Source organism: Artibeus jamaicensis, unplaced genomic scaffold (genome assembly GCF_021234435.1).
Source record: "Artibeus jamaicensis isolate MK-2021 breed Jamaican fruit bat unplaced genomic scaffold, CSHL_Jam_final scaffold_1031, whole genome shotgun sequence".
NCBI classification, from domain to species: Eukaryota; Metazoa; Chordata; class Mammalia; order Chiroptera; family Phyllostomidae; genus Artibeus; species Artibeus jamaicensis.
The window spans coordinates 6,487,158-6,500,956 of record NW_026522026.1 but is presented as its reverse complement, the minus strand read 5'-3'; the positions used below and the strand labels follow the sequence as shown (position 1 = coordinate 6,500,956).

Here is a 13,799-nt window from a genome sequence, read left to right as displayed (position 1 = left end):
TAAAGCAAAAGGAACGCTCATACATTGCTGATGTGAGTGTGAAATGGCATGGCCACTGGGGAACACAGTTTGGCAGTTTCCTACAAAACTAAAACTAAACATACTCTTACCATATGATCTAGCAGCTTCACTCTTTGGTATTCAAGATATCCTTTACTGGGTGAATGGATAGATAAACTGTGGCACATGAAGATAACAAAATATTACTCAGCACTAAAAAAATGAATTATTAAGCTATGAAAAGACACAGAGGAATCTTATGTATATTTACTAAGAAAAACAAGTCAATTTGAAAAGGCTACCTACTGTATGATTCCAACTCATGACATTCTGGAAAAAGCAAAATTATGAAACACAATTAAAAAAATACTGGTTGCCAAAGGAGGGAGGTGGAGTGGTGGATAGAAGAATAAACAGAACACAAAGGATTTTTAGGGCAGTACATATACTCTATGATATTATAAGGATGGATAAATGTCATACATTGGTCCAAACCCACAGAATGTATAACACCATGAGTAAACCCTAAAGCAAACTATGGACTTTGGGTGATTCTGCTATTTCAATGTAGGTTCATGCTTGGTATAAAAATGTACCATTCAGGTGAGTGATACTGATAGTGGGAGAGGGTGTGCTATTCATGCGTAGGGCCAGAGGGGACAGGGAAAACCTTTACACCTTTTTAATTTTGTTGTAAACCAAAAATTGATCTAAAATTGTTTTTGAAACAAAAATTTAAAAGACCACCAAACAATGGGAAAGGAAACTCAGACAGCAATAAGATAAATTAAGGTTAGCTAAAGGTCCATTTCTTTTATTCTGCAAAATTGGTTCAACGATCAGTTACCTTTAAGTCCCAAGGAAGTTAATAGTTAACCCCTTCAACTGTTCAAGTTTTCAGATAAAAGTTGAGTCTTGGAAACCAAACTGCCACACTACCATGATACTTGTTTTGCATGACCAACACAATATACACCAGACTAAACTAAATATCCCATACTTGGAGGCAGAAACTTGTATGAACATCCTGGTACTACTTTCTACAAGGTGTAGGAATCTGGGCAGATTACTTACTGTATTGACCCTTAGTTCCTCAGCCTTAAAATGTTAAAAGTAATACTGTCCTTAGAATATTGCTATAAGGATTAAACAGGATAATTTATATTTTAAATTGATTTGAAAAATGTAAATGCTATAATCTATATAGCATTACTGATTACATGAATTATCTAGAACTCTGTCACTAGAAATGAGCTGATACAGGGTTCATAGCCACAATGACACAACACCAGAAAAAGAAAGAAAAGACATCCAAAATTAGAAAGGAAAAGTAACACTGTCACTATTTGCAGAAGTCATGATATAGACAACCCTAAAAACTCCACCAAAAATCTTACAACAAACAGATGAATTTAGTAAAGTTATAAGATACAAAAATCAATATATAAAAACCTGTTGCACTTCTATCTACTAATAACAAACTATCAGAAAAAGAAATTAAGAAAATAATTGCATTTACAATTGCATCAGTAAGAATAACATAGGAACACATTTAACCAGAAGGTGAAAGACTTGTACACCTGAAACTATACTACACTGATGTAAGAGATTGAAAAAGATACAAATAAATGCAAAGATATTCCATGTTCATGGATTAGAAGAATTAATACTGTCAAAATGTCCATACTATCCAAAGCAAACTACAGATTGAATGCCATCCCTAAAAAAATTCTTTGGTATTTTTTGCAGAAACAAACAATCCTAAAATTTTAATGAAATTAGAAGAGAACCTGAATAGTCAAAACACCCTTGAGAAACAAAACTAAGCTGGAAGCATTATGCTCCCTAATTTCAAACTATATTATAAAGCTATGATAATCAAAACTGTATTCTATTCGCATAAAACAAATGTGTAGATTAAGACTAGAAATAAGCCCAAACATATGTGGTCAATTAATTTATGACAAAGGAACCAAAAGTATATAATGGGAAAGGACAGTCTCTTTAAAGAATGGTGTTGGAAAAACTGCATAGCTACAGGCAAAAGAAAGAAACTAGACCAATGTCTTATACTATACACAAAAATTAAGTCAAAATTGATTTAAGACTTGAACATAAAACCAGGAACCATAAAATTCTTAGATGAAAACCTAGGCAGTAAGCTCCTTGACATCAGCTGGGGTGATGATTTTTTAGATTTTACACCCAAAGAGAAGGCAATAAAAGATAAAAAAAAACACAATTGTCACTACATCAAACTAAAAAGATTTGCACAGCAAAGAAAGCCATCAACAAACTCAAAAGTCAACCAATGAAATGGAAGAAAATATTTGCAAATCATGTATCTGATAAGGGATTAATATCCAAAGTATATAAAGAATGCATTCAGCTCAATAGCAAAAACAAAATCATTTGATTAAAAAATTGGTAAAAAATCTGAATAAATGTTTTTCCAAAGAAGACACACATGTGATGACCAGGTATATGAAAAGCTGTACACTTGTCTAATCATCAGGGAAATACAAATCAAAACCACAATAAGATATCTCCTCACATCTATCAGAAGGGCTATTATCAAAAGCACAATAATTGACAAGTGTTGGTGAGGATGTAGGAAAAAGGGAACCCTTGTGCACTGTTGCTGAGAATGCAAACTTGTGTAGCCACCATGAAAAACAGTATTAAGGTTCCTCACAAAATTAAAAATAGAACTACCATATAACCCAGCAATCCCAATTCTGGGTATTTATCTGAAGAAAATAAAAACACTAACTCCAATAGATGTCTGCATTCTAATCTTTACTGTACCATTATTAACAATAGCCAAGGCATGGAAAAAATCTAAGTGTCCATTGATGGATTAATGAATAAAGAAAATGTGGTATATATAATGGAATATTACTCAGCCATAAAAAGGATTAAATCTTGTCATTTGTGAAAGGCAACATGAATGGACCTTGAAGATAAACCATGTGATCTTACTTATATGTGGACTCCAAAAAATTAAAAAAACAAGCCAGATTAGTGGTTGCCAGAAGTAAGGGGTTAATCCCCAAAATTTATAATACACTGATAAAACTTAACACTGACCATCCCCCAAACAATCCAATTTAAAAAATGGATGAAGGGTCTGAGTAGACACTTCTCCAAAAGGGACATACAGATGGCCAACAGATGTATGAAAAGATGCTCAAAGTTGCTAATCATCCAAAAATGCAAGTTAAAACCACAATTGGATATCATCTCACACCTGTCAGAATGGCAATTAATAATAAGTCCACAAATGACAAGTGCTGTCGAGGATGTGAAAAAAAGGGACCCTTGTGCACTGCTGGTAGGAATGCAGATGGGTACAGCCACTGTGGAAAGCAGTGTGGAGTTACCTCAAAAATTAAAATGGATCTGCCTTATTCTAATAAAACCCAAAGCACTGATATATGCACCCCTATGTTTCTTGCAGTGTTGTTTACAATTGCTAAATTTGGAAGCAGCCCAAGTGTTCATCGGTAGATGAGTGGATAAAAAAGCTGTGGTACATCTACACAATGGAATATTATTTGGATCTAAAACAGAAGGAAATCTTATGTTTTACAACAGCATGCATGGACCTGGGGAGTATTATGCTAAGTGAAATAAGCCAGCCAGAGAAAGACGAATACCATATGATCTCAATTATATGTGGAATCTATGAACAAAGTAAAAAACAAAATAGAAAGAGAGTCACAGACACAGAGAGCAGACTGACAGCTGTGAGAGAGAAAGGCGGTTGGCAGGTGGGGTGTAAAAGGTGAAGGGATTAGGAAAGCTAAAAGTAATGATGAAGAGAATGAAAAGAAAGGACTAATAAGGAAAAGGAAAAATTCCATTGTATAATAAAATTGAGGTTAAAATCTTTACCCGTAAAGTGGAATTTCACTGATTCCGGGAGACCTGCAAGAACAGAAGAGAGAAAATCAAAGTATTAAACATTTTAGGGTTAGAGACAGACAGGGAAGGTATAAAATATGGGCCAGAGGTTAGAAAAGTAAAGAATGTTTTCATCTAAATTACTATGTTTTTAGGAAAGGCTACCAGGTTATTTGATAATGTTATGTTGAATTTAATGGTGCTGGCACTAATTTTAAGTAACAAAAAGAACCACACAGTGGAATAATTTTATGTCTCAGCAGTCAGAGTGATTTATAATTCATTCGGATCTCATTTTATCAGTACATAAAATCTTACAAATCTGAGAACGTGGGTGATGTCATATATCACCGACAAGGCTCTGGTGGGTAATTCCATTGTAGAATTGAGTGGCGCTGGGACAATGATTTACACACTGCAACAGTGTGAGATTTATCTCATCGCATTTATCCCATAGATTATATGGGACAGGACTCTGCTCTCTACGAAGGCTCTGGGAACTCAGGTGAGTGTAATGGATATGGAAATAACTTCAACCACGACGGAAACGTTTTCTTTCCCTCTAATCCCAGGATATCCTACATAAAGTAGGGGTTAGACATTTTCACGGGCTATTGCTTAACTGGTTGTTGGGAACCACTCTGCCTGGTTTCAGGAGTTGTAACTGCCCCCCGCCCCGCCCCCGGTTAAGACTGAGTGAGCGACCTCCAGAATGTGAGCCACAAGGAGACAAAGCTTGTCTCTGGTAGCAAACACTGCCTCTGCTTCCTCCCTCTGCCCCCAAAGCATGGTCGATAGTCCATGATGGGTAAGACTCCTCACAGAGAGAGGCAACCTAAGCCAGACTTGATCACTTGGGAGGCATCATGGAAGGACTCAGGGGCTGCAACAAAGAGGTAGTGATGGACCCTTGCCCCCCAGCTATTCTGACATAGCCCAAGTCCCCATGTTTTCTGGGAGAAGGGCTTCCTGGCTCTAATACCCTTAAGCCTGAAAGCCTAAGATGGGGGAGGCAGTGCAGCTCTTTGCCTTGCTAGAGCAGTATTGGGGTGATCAGGCATAAGAAAGAATTCTTAAAAATCCTGTGAAACCTGCTTTGCTAAGAGTGCTTTCATTCATATGTTAAGGGTCCGAGCAGGAAATGAGTATATCTCTCAAAGTTTCTGCAACCCCCTTTCCTGACAGACACTGACTCAGACTAAGCCCTCAGATTTCTCTGAAATGTTATCTACTGTTTGAGCCTTACCGCCTGTATTCCTGTGTATTACAATTCAATAAAAGCCCCTGGAGGAAGGGGTTCCTGGCCTTTTTCCTTTGAGAAATTGGCCACCTCTCCTCCCCAAGCAGATCATGTCTTGGTAGTGTTATTTTCATCCATGGCGGATGGGGGAACTTGTGGGCAGTTGCCCCTACAACTAGTTACTAAACACTTGGGGATACTCTTTAGAGAAGCAGCCTACCCACATCCTTAGAGATTATCTATCGGCGTAATCATTTCCTAGACAATTGCATTTATATAAATAATGGCAAGTATTACTTTAGATGTTGGCCATAATTTAAAACATAACTCTAAAATTATTTGATCCATGTTGAACTCATCACAGAAAATTAACACTATTCTGCATTAATACAGTTACCATATCAAAATAGTATTTGATATTAATTGCGTTATGTGGTACATATACATTAAAGATCATAAAGAAACAGGCTTCAAGATTTTTAGGCACAGAAATATTTAGGATAGGAACTCAAAACTCCTGCTTTCCAGTCAGCAGCTTTGATTGCTGGGTCAAGAAAAGAGATTAGGGGTGGTGAGGACTAAGGTTATCTCGGCCTACTGGAAGGGCACACGCTGGCTGGGTTTAGAAATTCAGTTATTCTGTTACTTAGTCCTCTCTTCCTTTAAAATATGCCCACTGACAAACCCGTGTTTTAATCTCCAAAGGTTGCCTGCACTCTCCATTCCTACGTGGGATCTTCCCCGAGGCATGGCAGGACCTTTCTCCTGTACCCCATTCACCCACATGCCCATCCACTCCAGCCTCCTTGTTACATCCATTCACATTCCTGCAGCTGAAGAGTTCCTCATGAAAAGCCATTCCCCTAGATCTCCAACTCCCCACCAGGTTCTGCTGTTCTTGGGACAAAGATCCAAATTCCTACAGGCATACGGCGCTTCTAAGGTCTCTCCTTTCTCCCTGAAGGCCCGATTCTGCTCTGCTCAACCATCCACAACCAGAATGCCACCTTTTGTCCCTTCCCAGGGACTCTGGGGTGTGTCCTTTCTTCAGGAATGGTCTCCACCTAAACTATCCCAACACACACACTTAGACTAGTTAGTTTTTCCCCATCTCTCCACGGTCAATACCACCCTGGGGTAGCCTCCACTGAGCCTTCAGTCAAGTTCAGTCTTGTTACATCTAATTCCACCACTTTTCAGAGCTCTTATCTCATTCTGCAATTAAATATTCATTACTGTGATTAGTTATTGAATTCTGCCTCTATTAGAGGCAGATAGAGGATCTATACTTAGATCTCCAAACTTGCTAGGAACAGGATTTATGTCTCTTTTTACTCACCATTAGATGTCCAAGGCCTTACTCAGTGATTGCCACATAGTAGGCATAAGATGAAGATTTATTGACAGTATTCTTGAATGCATGAATAAATTTTTTAAAAGTGATGAATTGAGCCCAAGCTACAAATTGGCCCACAAGTCTCAAGCTATTCTGGTCAGCTATAAGACAGTGCCACTGAACTATCTAGGAGGACTACAGAAAGAGTTAGGGTGAGCCTGCCACGAAGATCCACAGAGAACAGCTTGGGTGCCTCAAAAGAGAGAAGAAAGCATTACCAGCAAAGGAGAAGGCCATGATCTCCTGGAGGTGGGGCGCTGCTGCGGGAGGCCGGTACATGATGTTGCCCTGGTTAATATCTTCCTGTGTGAAATACCGGATGGGAGAGTGAGGCTGGTCCCTGTGTTCGATGATACCTGGGGAAAAGACTGGGCATCAGCATCAGCAGTAGTTCTGCATGGCTAATTGTCACCAGAGCTAGCAGCTGCCTGTCCCACTGGTGAGTCTTTCGTCTTTCAGGAACAATTGCTCTCAGGTTAGTCTTGGTATAATATTCTGCTATTCTATGAAAGGCCAATCTGAAACCCAAATAGACTCTTAACTAGGAATCATTGACTATCAACAACAGTGAGACACAAACAACTACCCCCACCATAGCTTTGACCAGGTAATTCTCCAGAAGTCATAGACACTGTACCGTAACTATGAGATTCTCTCAACTGAGTTTTAAAGTTTAAAGGTCAAGGTCAGTGAGAAAATAGCACAGACTGGTCCCATGGTAAAATTTTTCTGCCTACTCACTTTCCTTCGGGAACTCTTTAGTCTCTGTGATGGTCTGTGGCAACAGTAACATGGAACTGGATTATTCTAGGACCTGGGTCTACAAATGTTCCTCTGCTTGTGATAAGTGCTTTAGGAGCTGCCTGTCCGCCTGTGATTTCTAATTTTTACAGGTACAGAATTGATGCTGTGATCTTTTTTCATGTGCTATTATCTCTTTCAAAGGAGGATTTACTGGAGGTTTGGTGTTGGTCTACTTCTACTTCTGAAGGGCTGAGAGACAGTCCATTTGGGCTCCTGGGCTGAAAGACCATCATCTCTCCCTGGCAACATAGGGAGAATGACTCCAGCTTTGACTCAGATTAAAAAAAGAGGATGATGACATTTAAACTTTTAATCTCTTTGGATTTTATTGAAATCTAAAAATCTAATTTTTAGAACTTTTAATTTCTTTGATTTTATCAAAGTCTAAAAATTAAATGTTTTCTCTTTGGGAATTTTGTAATGTGACTGCTTACATCTAGAGCAGTGATTGGTCTTGGAGAGCTGCCTCAGAGACAGAAGCAGCATTATCATGATAGAAGCTGATCTCCTTCCTATAAGGGACAGCCGCATTTCTCCTGGGCACTGGCTTATTAGTTAAACCCAAAGCTCAGAGATCTTAAGGTGAGGATCAACAGTAAGGGCCCACCTCTCCTCTGACTGGACCTACCTGTCCATGTGTGGCTCAGCCCCCTCTGAGTTCTCTGGTAAAACTCCTGTCTTCGCATATTCTCGCTCTGGTCTGCTCACCTGTCATAACTGTACCAGGGCAGGCCCTGTCCCTATAGGCAGCGCCTGTGTCTGTCCAGGTGTCAGCCCAGCTCTGCCTGTGCAAGGTGGGGGGGAGCTCAATCCAGGACTAAAGCTATGTGCACACCACACTCTCCAGCATGGTTCTGTTGATGCCAAATTTGACACTCTCATCTCCCTCGGTCTGACCACAGTGTCTCTCTCTCAACTGGTTCTAAACTCAGGGGATGGGAACATGGGATATCAGTAATTGTTACATCTTCAAATTTCAACAAGTCTAAGCAGACAAAACTCTTTTAAGACAGGTCAACAGCTAGAAAACATCCCCTAAGAGATCATTGACTGCACATCTTACCTTGATTTGGATGCAGAGGTAGAGTGATGTTGTATATAATCTTTCTACTTGGCTTCTCGGAATTTGCAAAGGAGAGGGAATGAGGCTGAATCACAGCCAGGTCGTCTTCCCGAGCCTAGACAAAGTTGAAGAAGGAAGAAGAAAGAAGTGGTGTGATAAAAACAAAAGCCAGAGGCAAAAACAAATCTTATTAAGAAAACAAAAGCAAACTCATTCTGGGCTTTTTAATTAGTCACACATAAAATCTTTTCTGAGGGTTCAAAAGAAAGAGCTGGTGTCTTGCACTGTAGATTGGTCCCAGCCCGAGAAAGTTCACAGGGCTATAGAGTCCTGTTCAGGCTTTCCTGCACCCTGACCCTTCTCTCTCCTGCCCCCTGCCCAGGTTTCCATTGGTGTGTTCTCTGGGAATCCCAATATAACCAGTTTCCCTCAGTGTAGCTCACAGTGGTGCATATTTGAAAATGAGCCATCACAGCTGGCTATTCTACTATTCACAGCTGGATTGTGACACTGCTGCTCCTCCAACTTAATGAACTAAGGCTGCATCTGCTAAAAAGTTCCCTCTAACCCCCAGCTTTACTGATGGGAACTGTGATTCTTTGTTTGTTTGTTGAACTGTGATGTTTCCGAGGACTAAAGATGAACTCAAAAACTAACAGAGGCTCATCATTTGAATTGAGATTTAAGAATTATTTGTTTACTGAAGAAAAAATAAAATAGTAAACATTTCTCTTTGTCTCCATTCTACTATTCAAAAGAACCAGATATTGCTTTTCTCTTCTAGTTCTCAGAATCCAAAGAAGACTCCAGGAAAATTACTCAGAAGGCCAATGTGTATGCAGCAGCCTTTACTATCCATTCACCTGTGTGTATTCCTCACACACCATCACTGACAACACTCAAAAAAGAGGGAGGCAGGGGGAGAGATTCAGTGTCCCGTGGCCAGGCATACCAGTGAGGTGCGGACAGCAGCAAAGCCAGTGGAGAGGAGAGAGGGGAAAGTGGTGTGAGCATGGGCCCACACCACTGGGTCACACATGCTGTGTGTTCCATAGCACAGAACAAACACATCTTGCAGCCTCTTCCTAACTGACCCCTGAAGGCTTAGAGTTTGACCCCCTCTCCTGCTCCTTGAAGCTTTGCTTCCTTCGGAGGAATTTCCCTGTTTAGGAAAAGATTAAGTAGGGTTTAGTAATTCTTATGGAGGAGGTATGGTGTTCTTCCTTCTAACCATGAAAAGACTGAAGGTTCCAGTTGCTCTTTTAATTGTCCACAAGGTACACTTGTCTTGGGGAGAGGCAGCATTAGTAGGTTAGGACAGTCCCTCTATAGGAGAGTCATATTGCAGACCACTGCTCAGCTCTGGAAGGTATAAAGCAGAACAGACAGAGATTGCGAAATAGTGCCCGGTCTCTCACCCTAAAATAAAACAAGTCTGGACAACGAATTAAACATATAAGCCCTAAATAAGGTGTTCATGGCCCATACATGTGTCTACACACCTGTAAATGTGTACATGTGTCCACATACCTACACATGTGTAACATGTGTGCACACAGATACACAGACAAAAAGTGCAGGCTCAATACATGGTTCAGTACCATTTACCACCATTGTGATCTCAAAACCATCAGAATAACTGCAAATTCTGAGTATTATGAGATATTTTTGAAAATCTGGAGGTCTCTTTAAAACTCTAAATAAAGAAAGAATAAGCATGGACATAGGACTATAGAAAAGAGAAATATGTTCCAGCCAAGATAACAGATATTTCATATCCATGAAATTTATGGATACTATTTTTCTACTAATAGAAATAGACAGTAGGTAGAAAAAGGACTTAATTCTCTGAACAAAGCAATATTGAGGCTGTGATGTATCAAAGTATAATCAATTTTAATATTGCCTATTTGGAATGTTCAATACTCATCAATTAAACATAGTAAAAAATGAGAAATTAAATTTCATAGAAATCATTACAGAAGACACTTTTATTAACATATCTGTCAACAAAAGAATATTACAGAATAATGACTTTCATAATACCCATATTATTTCTGTATATAGCCAGAACTCAACCACTTCTCCCCATGGCCATGGCCACTACCAGGATGACTCCTAAGTGCTTTCTTGCCCCCTCTGACCCCACCCCCCATTCTATCTCAGCACAGTAGCCAGTGTGAGCCCTTTAAAAAGGACATTAGACCTCTGCTCAACACCCTGCAATGGCTCTCCATGTTGCTCACAATGAAAGCTAAGTTCCTCTAATGGCCTACAAGACCTGACATGATCTGCACCCTCTGCTGCCTCCTGTACTGCCCCCCGCAGCCCCCACTCACGTACTTAGCCAATCTGTGAATTCATGTCAATTACACGTGCTTCCACTGTTCTCCAGCCATACTGGCTTCCTTGCTATTCCTTGAACACCTACGCGTACTCCCAACTCGATGCCTCTGAAAACATGGTTCCTGGGCCTGGAATTCTCTTTCCTCAGGTATCTGCATGGCTATCTCCCTCACTTCCTGTGACTATTTCCTTAAATGCCATTGTCTTAATAAAGCCCACCCTGACCACCTTATTTAAAATTGCAACATACATCTCCTCTGTCCCCTCCTCCATTACATTCCCAATATCCTTGGTCCTGATCTACTTTTTGTTTTGCCATTACATTATACTTCTCACTAACTCACTATATGTGAGTTATTTACTTTATTACTTATACCCAACAGAATGTAAACTCCACGAAAACATGAATTTTTGTTTGTTTAGGGGTGGATCCCAAGCACTTAGTACATGGAATTACTCGATAAAAATTTGTTGAGTGGATAAAGCATACCGTGATAAAATGGTTAAGCTAAGAAACAAAACAATAAAATACTTTTTATAATAACTTAATCAGTAACTGTTTTAGAATACTTTCCATTGCATTTCAACATCATCTAAAGAATCAGGAGGAGCAAATTTTTTAAGCCTTAGCAAAGTGTACATAACTTAAACTGTGGGTCAGGATTTACAGACAACATTATCATTTCACCCTGTATTAAAAGCAAAGACCAATTTCATATGCTGTCATTCTAGCAAAGCAGCAAAGCCCACAATGGCTCCGAGAAAGCAGATGCCCATGAATAATAAGATGAGATAAATAAAAAGGAGGTATTACAAGAAATTGTCTTCTCACAGAGTTTATCAGTTAGGACAACAAAATTAATCCATTCATATATTTATGTAGCAAATTACTTAGTAAGAGACTAGTATGTGCAAGGCACCAAGCCACGTATTGATGGAGACACAAGATGGGTCAGATATAGACCCTTTCTTCAAGAATTCTACTTTTTTTCATAGGAGAAAATCATAAATAATAATGTAAGAAATTCTAAGTAGTGTAAAAGGCTCAGATAAATGCACAGTAGGAATTCCAAGGATAAACAAATATTTCCAGAGATTGCAGAAATAATTCTATTGGTTTCTCATAGGTCTCAAGAATAAACATGGACACAGAAGCCCGCAACCACGAAATAGACAGAGCATGCCCAGACTGGAGCCCGTATCACAAAAGAGAACAGCTGTTCTGACTTGGTCCTCACGAGCCCCAACAGGGGTGGTTTTAATGGAACTCTGCCACAGCAATCACTCTGAACACAAACGAAACCAGGAGAGAAAGGCTTATTCGAGGCCTTTCCCTCAAACAGTGGCTTTGGCCAACCCAATTCTGAGTACTGCACCCATTCAAGAAGGGAAATAATAAATACTATTCTTTCACATTAAGAGTTAACAGAATTTCTTTTCCCTTTAAGAAAGGAATTGGAAATATGATATTAAAAGAAGTATGCCTATATGATTAATTTATTTGGATTTGAAGAGGATACAATTTAGGGAGTTATTAACTATGTGAGAGTAGGTCTGAAAATGTTCATTTAGTCAACAAATATTTACTAAGCAACTACTTCATGTATGGCATTGTGCAAGATACTAAGGACAATAGCAAGATTAATTAATCAAATATTTCACCCTTAAGAATTTTCTAAGTCAAATAGCAGATGACTATCTGGAAAACTATGAGCTATTAACTCATTTACAAAATATTACACTATCTAGGCTATGATACTTATTGGTAAATATGCATGTTTTCAGAACTCCATGCCCAAATTTGATATATATCCTAAATGTGTATATATATATGTTTATATATGTAAGTATACAATTTATTTATAAAGAATCGTACATTTATTCTTACATGTTTAAACTTCAGTCACCTTTAAATTACTCTCCATTTGATTTAATACATCTATTGAGATGTTTTTTTCCTCTGCTCAAAACAGTTTTTGAATTCGCCGATTTTGATGCCTTTAATGCTTCTGCTTTTTTTGTTTCACCTCTTCCACACTCGCAAAATGTTTCCCTTTGAAGATTTTTTTCATTGGGGAAACAATAAAAAGTTTCTGGGGGAAAGATCAGGTGAACAGAGAGGGTGAGGCATGGGAGTCATGACATTTTTGGCCCCAAACTGCTGCACACTCAGCGCAGCATGGGCAGGTGCACGCATACATCCCCCACCATGAAATGGGCAGGTCTGTAGAAAGAGTCTTCAAAAATAACTCCCTGAAGCTGAAGGCAGCCCCTCACAACAAGGCCAGCTGGTGCACTGATACAGATGGGCTCCTAGAACACTCACCAGCAGGGGAAGCCTGTGCTACAAGGGGCCCACCATCCGGAACATAATTCCAGGGTTTTTGGGATTGCCTCTCATCCCATATGTATAATATATATCTTATATATGTATGTATTCATATAATTCTGATGAACACAGCAAACTAAACGTAAGATCCCAGTTAAAGGATGTTGGATTTGATAAATAACAGAATCACAGAAAAGTCACAGAACCAATTTCAATTTAGGCAGGTATTTGATTATGTTGCTTTTCACTCTATTCCGTTTTCCTGGGAAATCTCGGTTATGCCCAAGGATTTAACCACTATGTAGCATTAAGGATTTTTAAACGCTCCTTAAGAAAAGAAACTGTATTTTATGATCATTGAATCATCTATGTCTTTGGCATAAATGAGGGGCTCAAAGGTGTGTGACTGAATGATTGGAGAGGTAGACTCCTGCCCTTAAACACATGTACAAACATATGATGCATGCATTTAGTGTATATATATATATATATATATATATATATATATATATTCATAATGTATTTCCCAAATATATGGAAAGCTTGTACTTAGACGAGTCCAAATCACTGGATCAAGAATGTGTTTTTGTTACAGATTACAAGTGCTTTGTAGTAATGGCCCTGATTGATATCAAAAGAAATATAAACTATGTATAGTTTAAGGAATGAAAGATAGGCTAATTGCATTTGATGATACACTAACTTTTGTGATATC

At 38.9% G+C, this 13,799-nt stretch overlaps 1 protein-coding gene across 3 annotated transcripts in view; it reads right to left on the bottom strand.

Annotated features, from left to right (window-relative positions):
* Positions 1 to 13,799, bottom strand: part of FRAS1 (Fraser extracellular matrix complex subunit 1) — a 420,604-nt gene that overhangs the window by 100,819 nt on the left and 305,986 nt on the right. For all 3 annotated transcript variants that reach the window (XM_037147065.2, XM_053655681.1, XM_053655680.1), the window contains 3 exons: positions 8,410 to 8,524; positions 6,761 to 6,898; positions 3,898 to 3,930 (listed from right to left, as the gene is read on the bottom strand). In XM_037147065.2, coding sequence (XP_037002960.2) covers positions 3,898 to 3,930; positions 6,761 to 6,898; positions 8,410 to 8,524 — 286 coding nt within the window. The remainder of the gene's footprint in view (positions 1 to 3,897; positions 3,931 to 6,760; positions 6,899 to 8,409; positions 8,525 to 13,799) is intronic.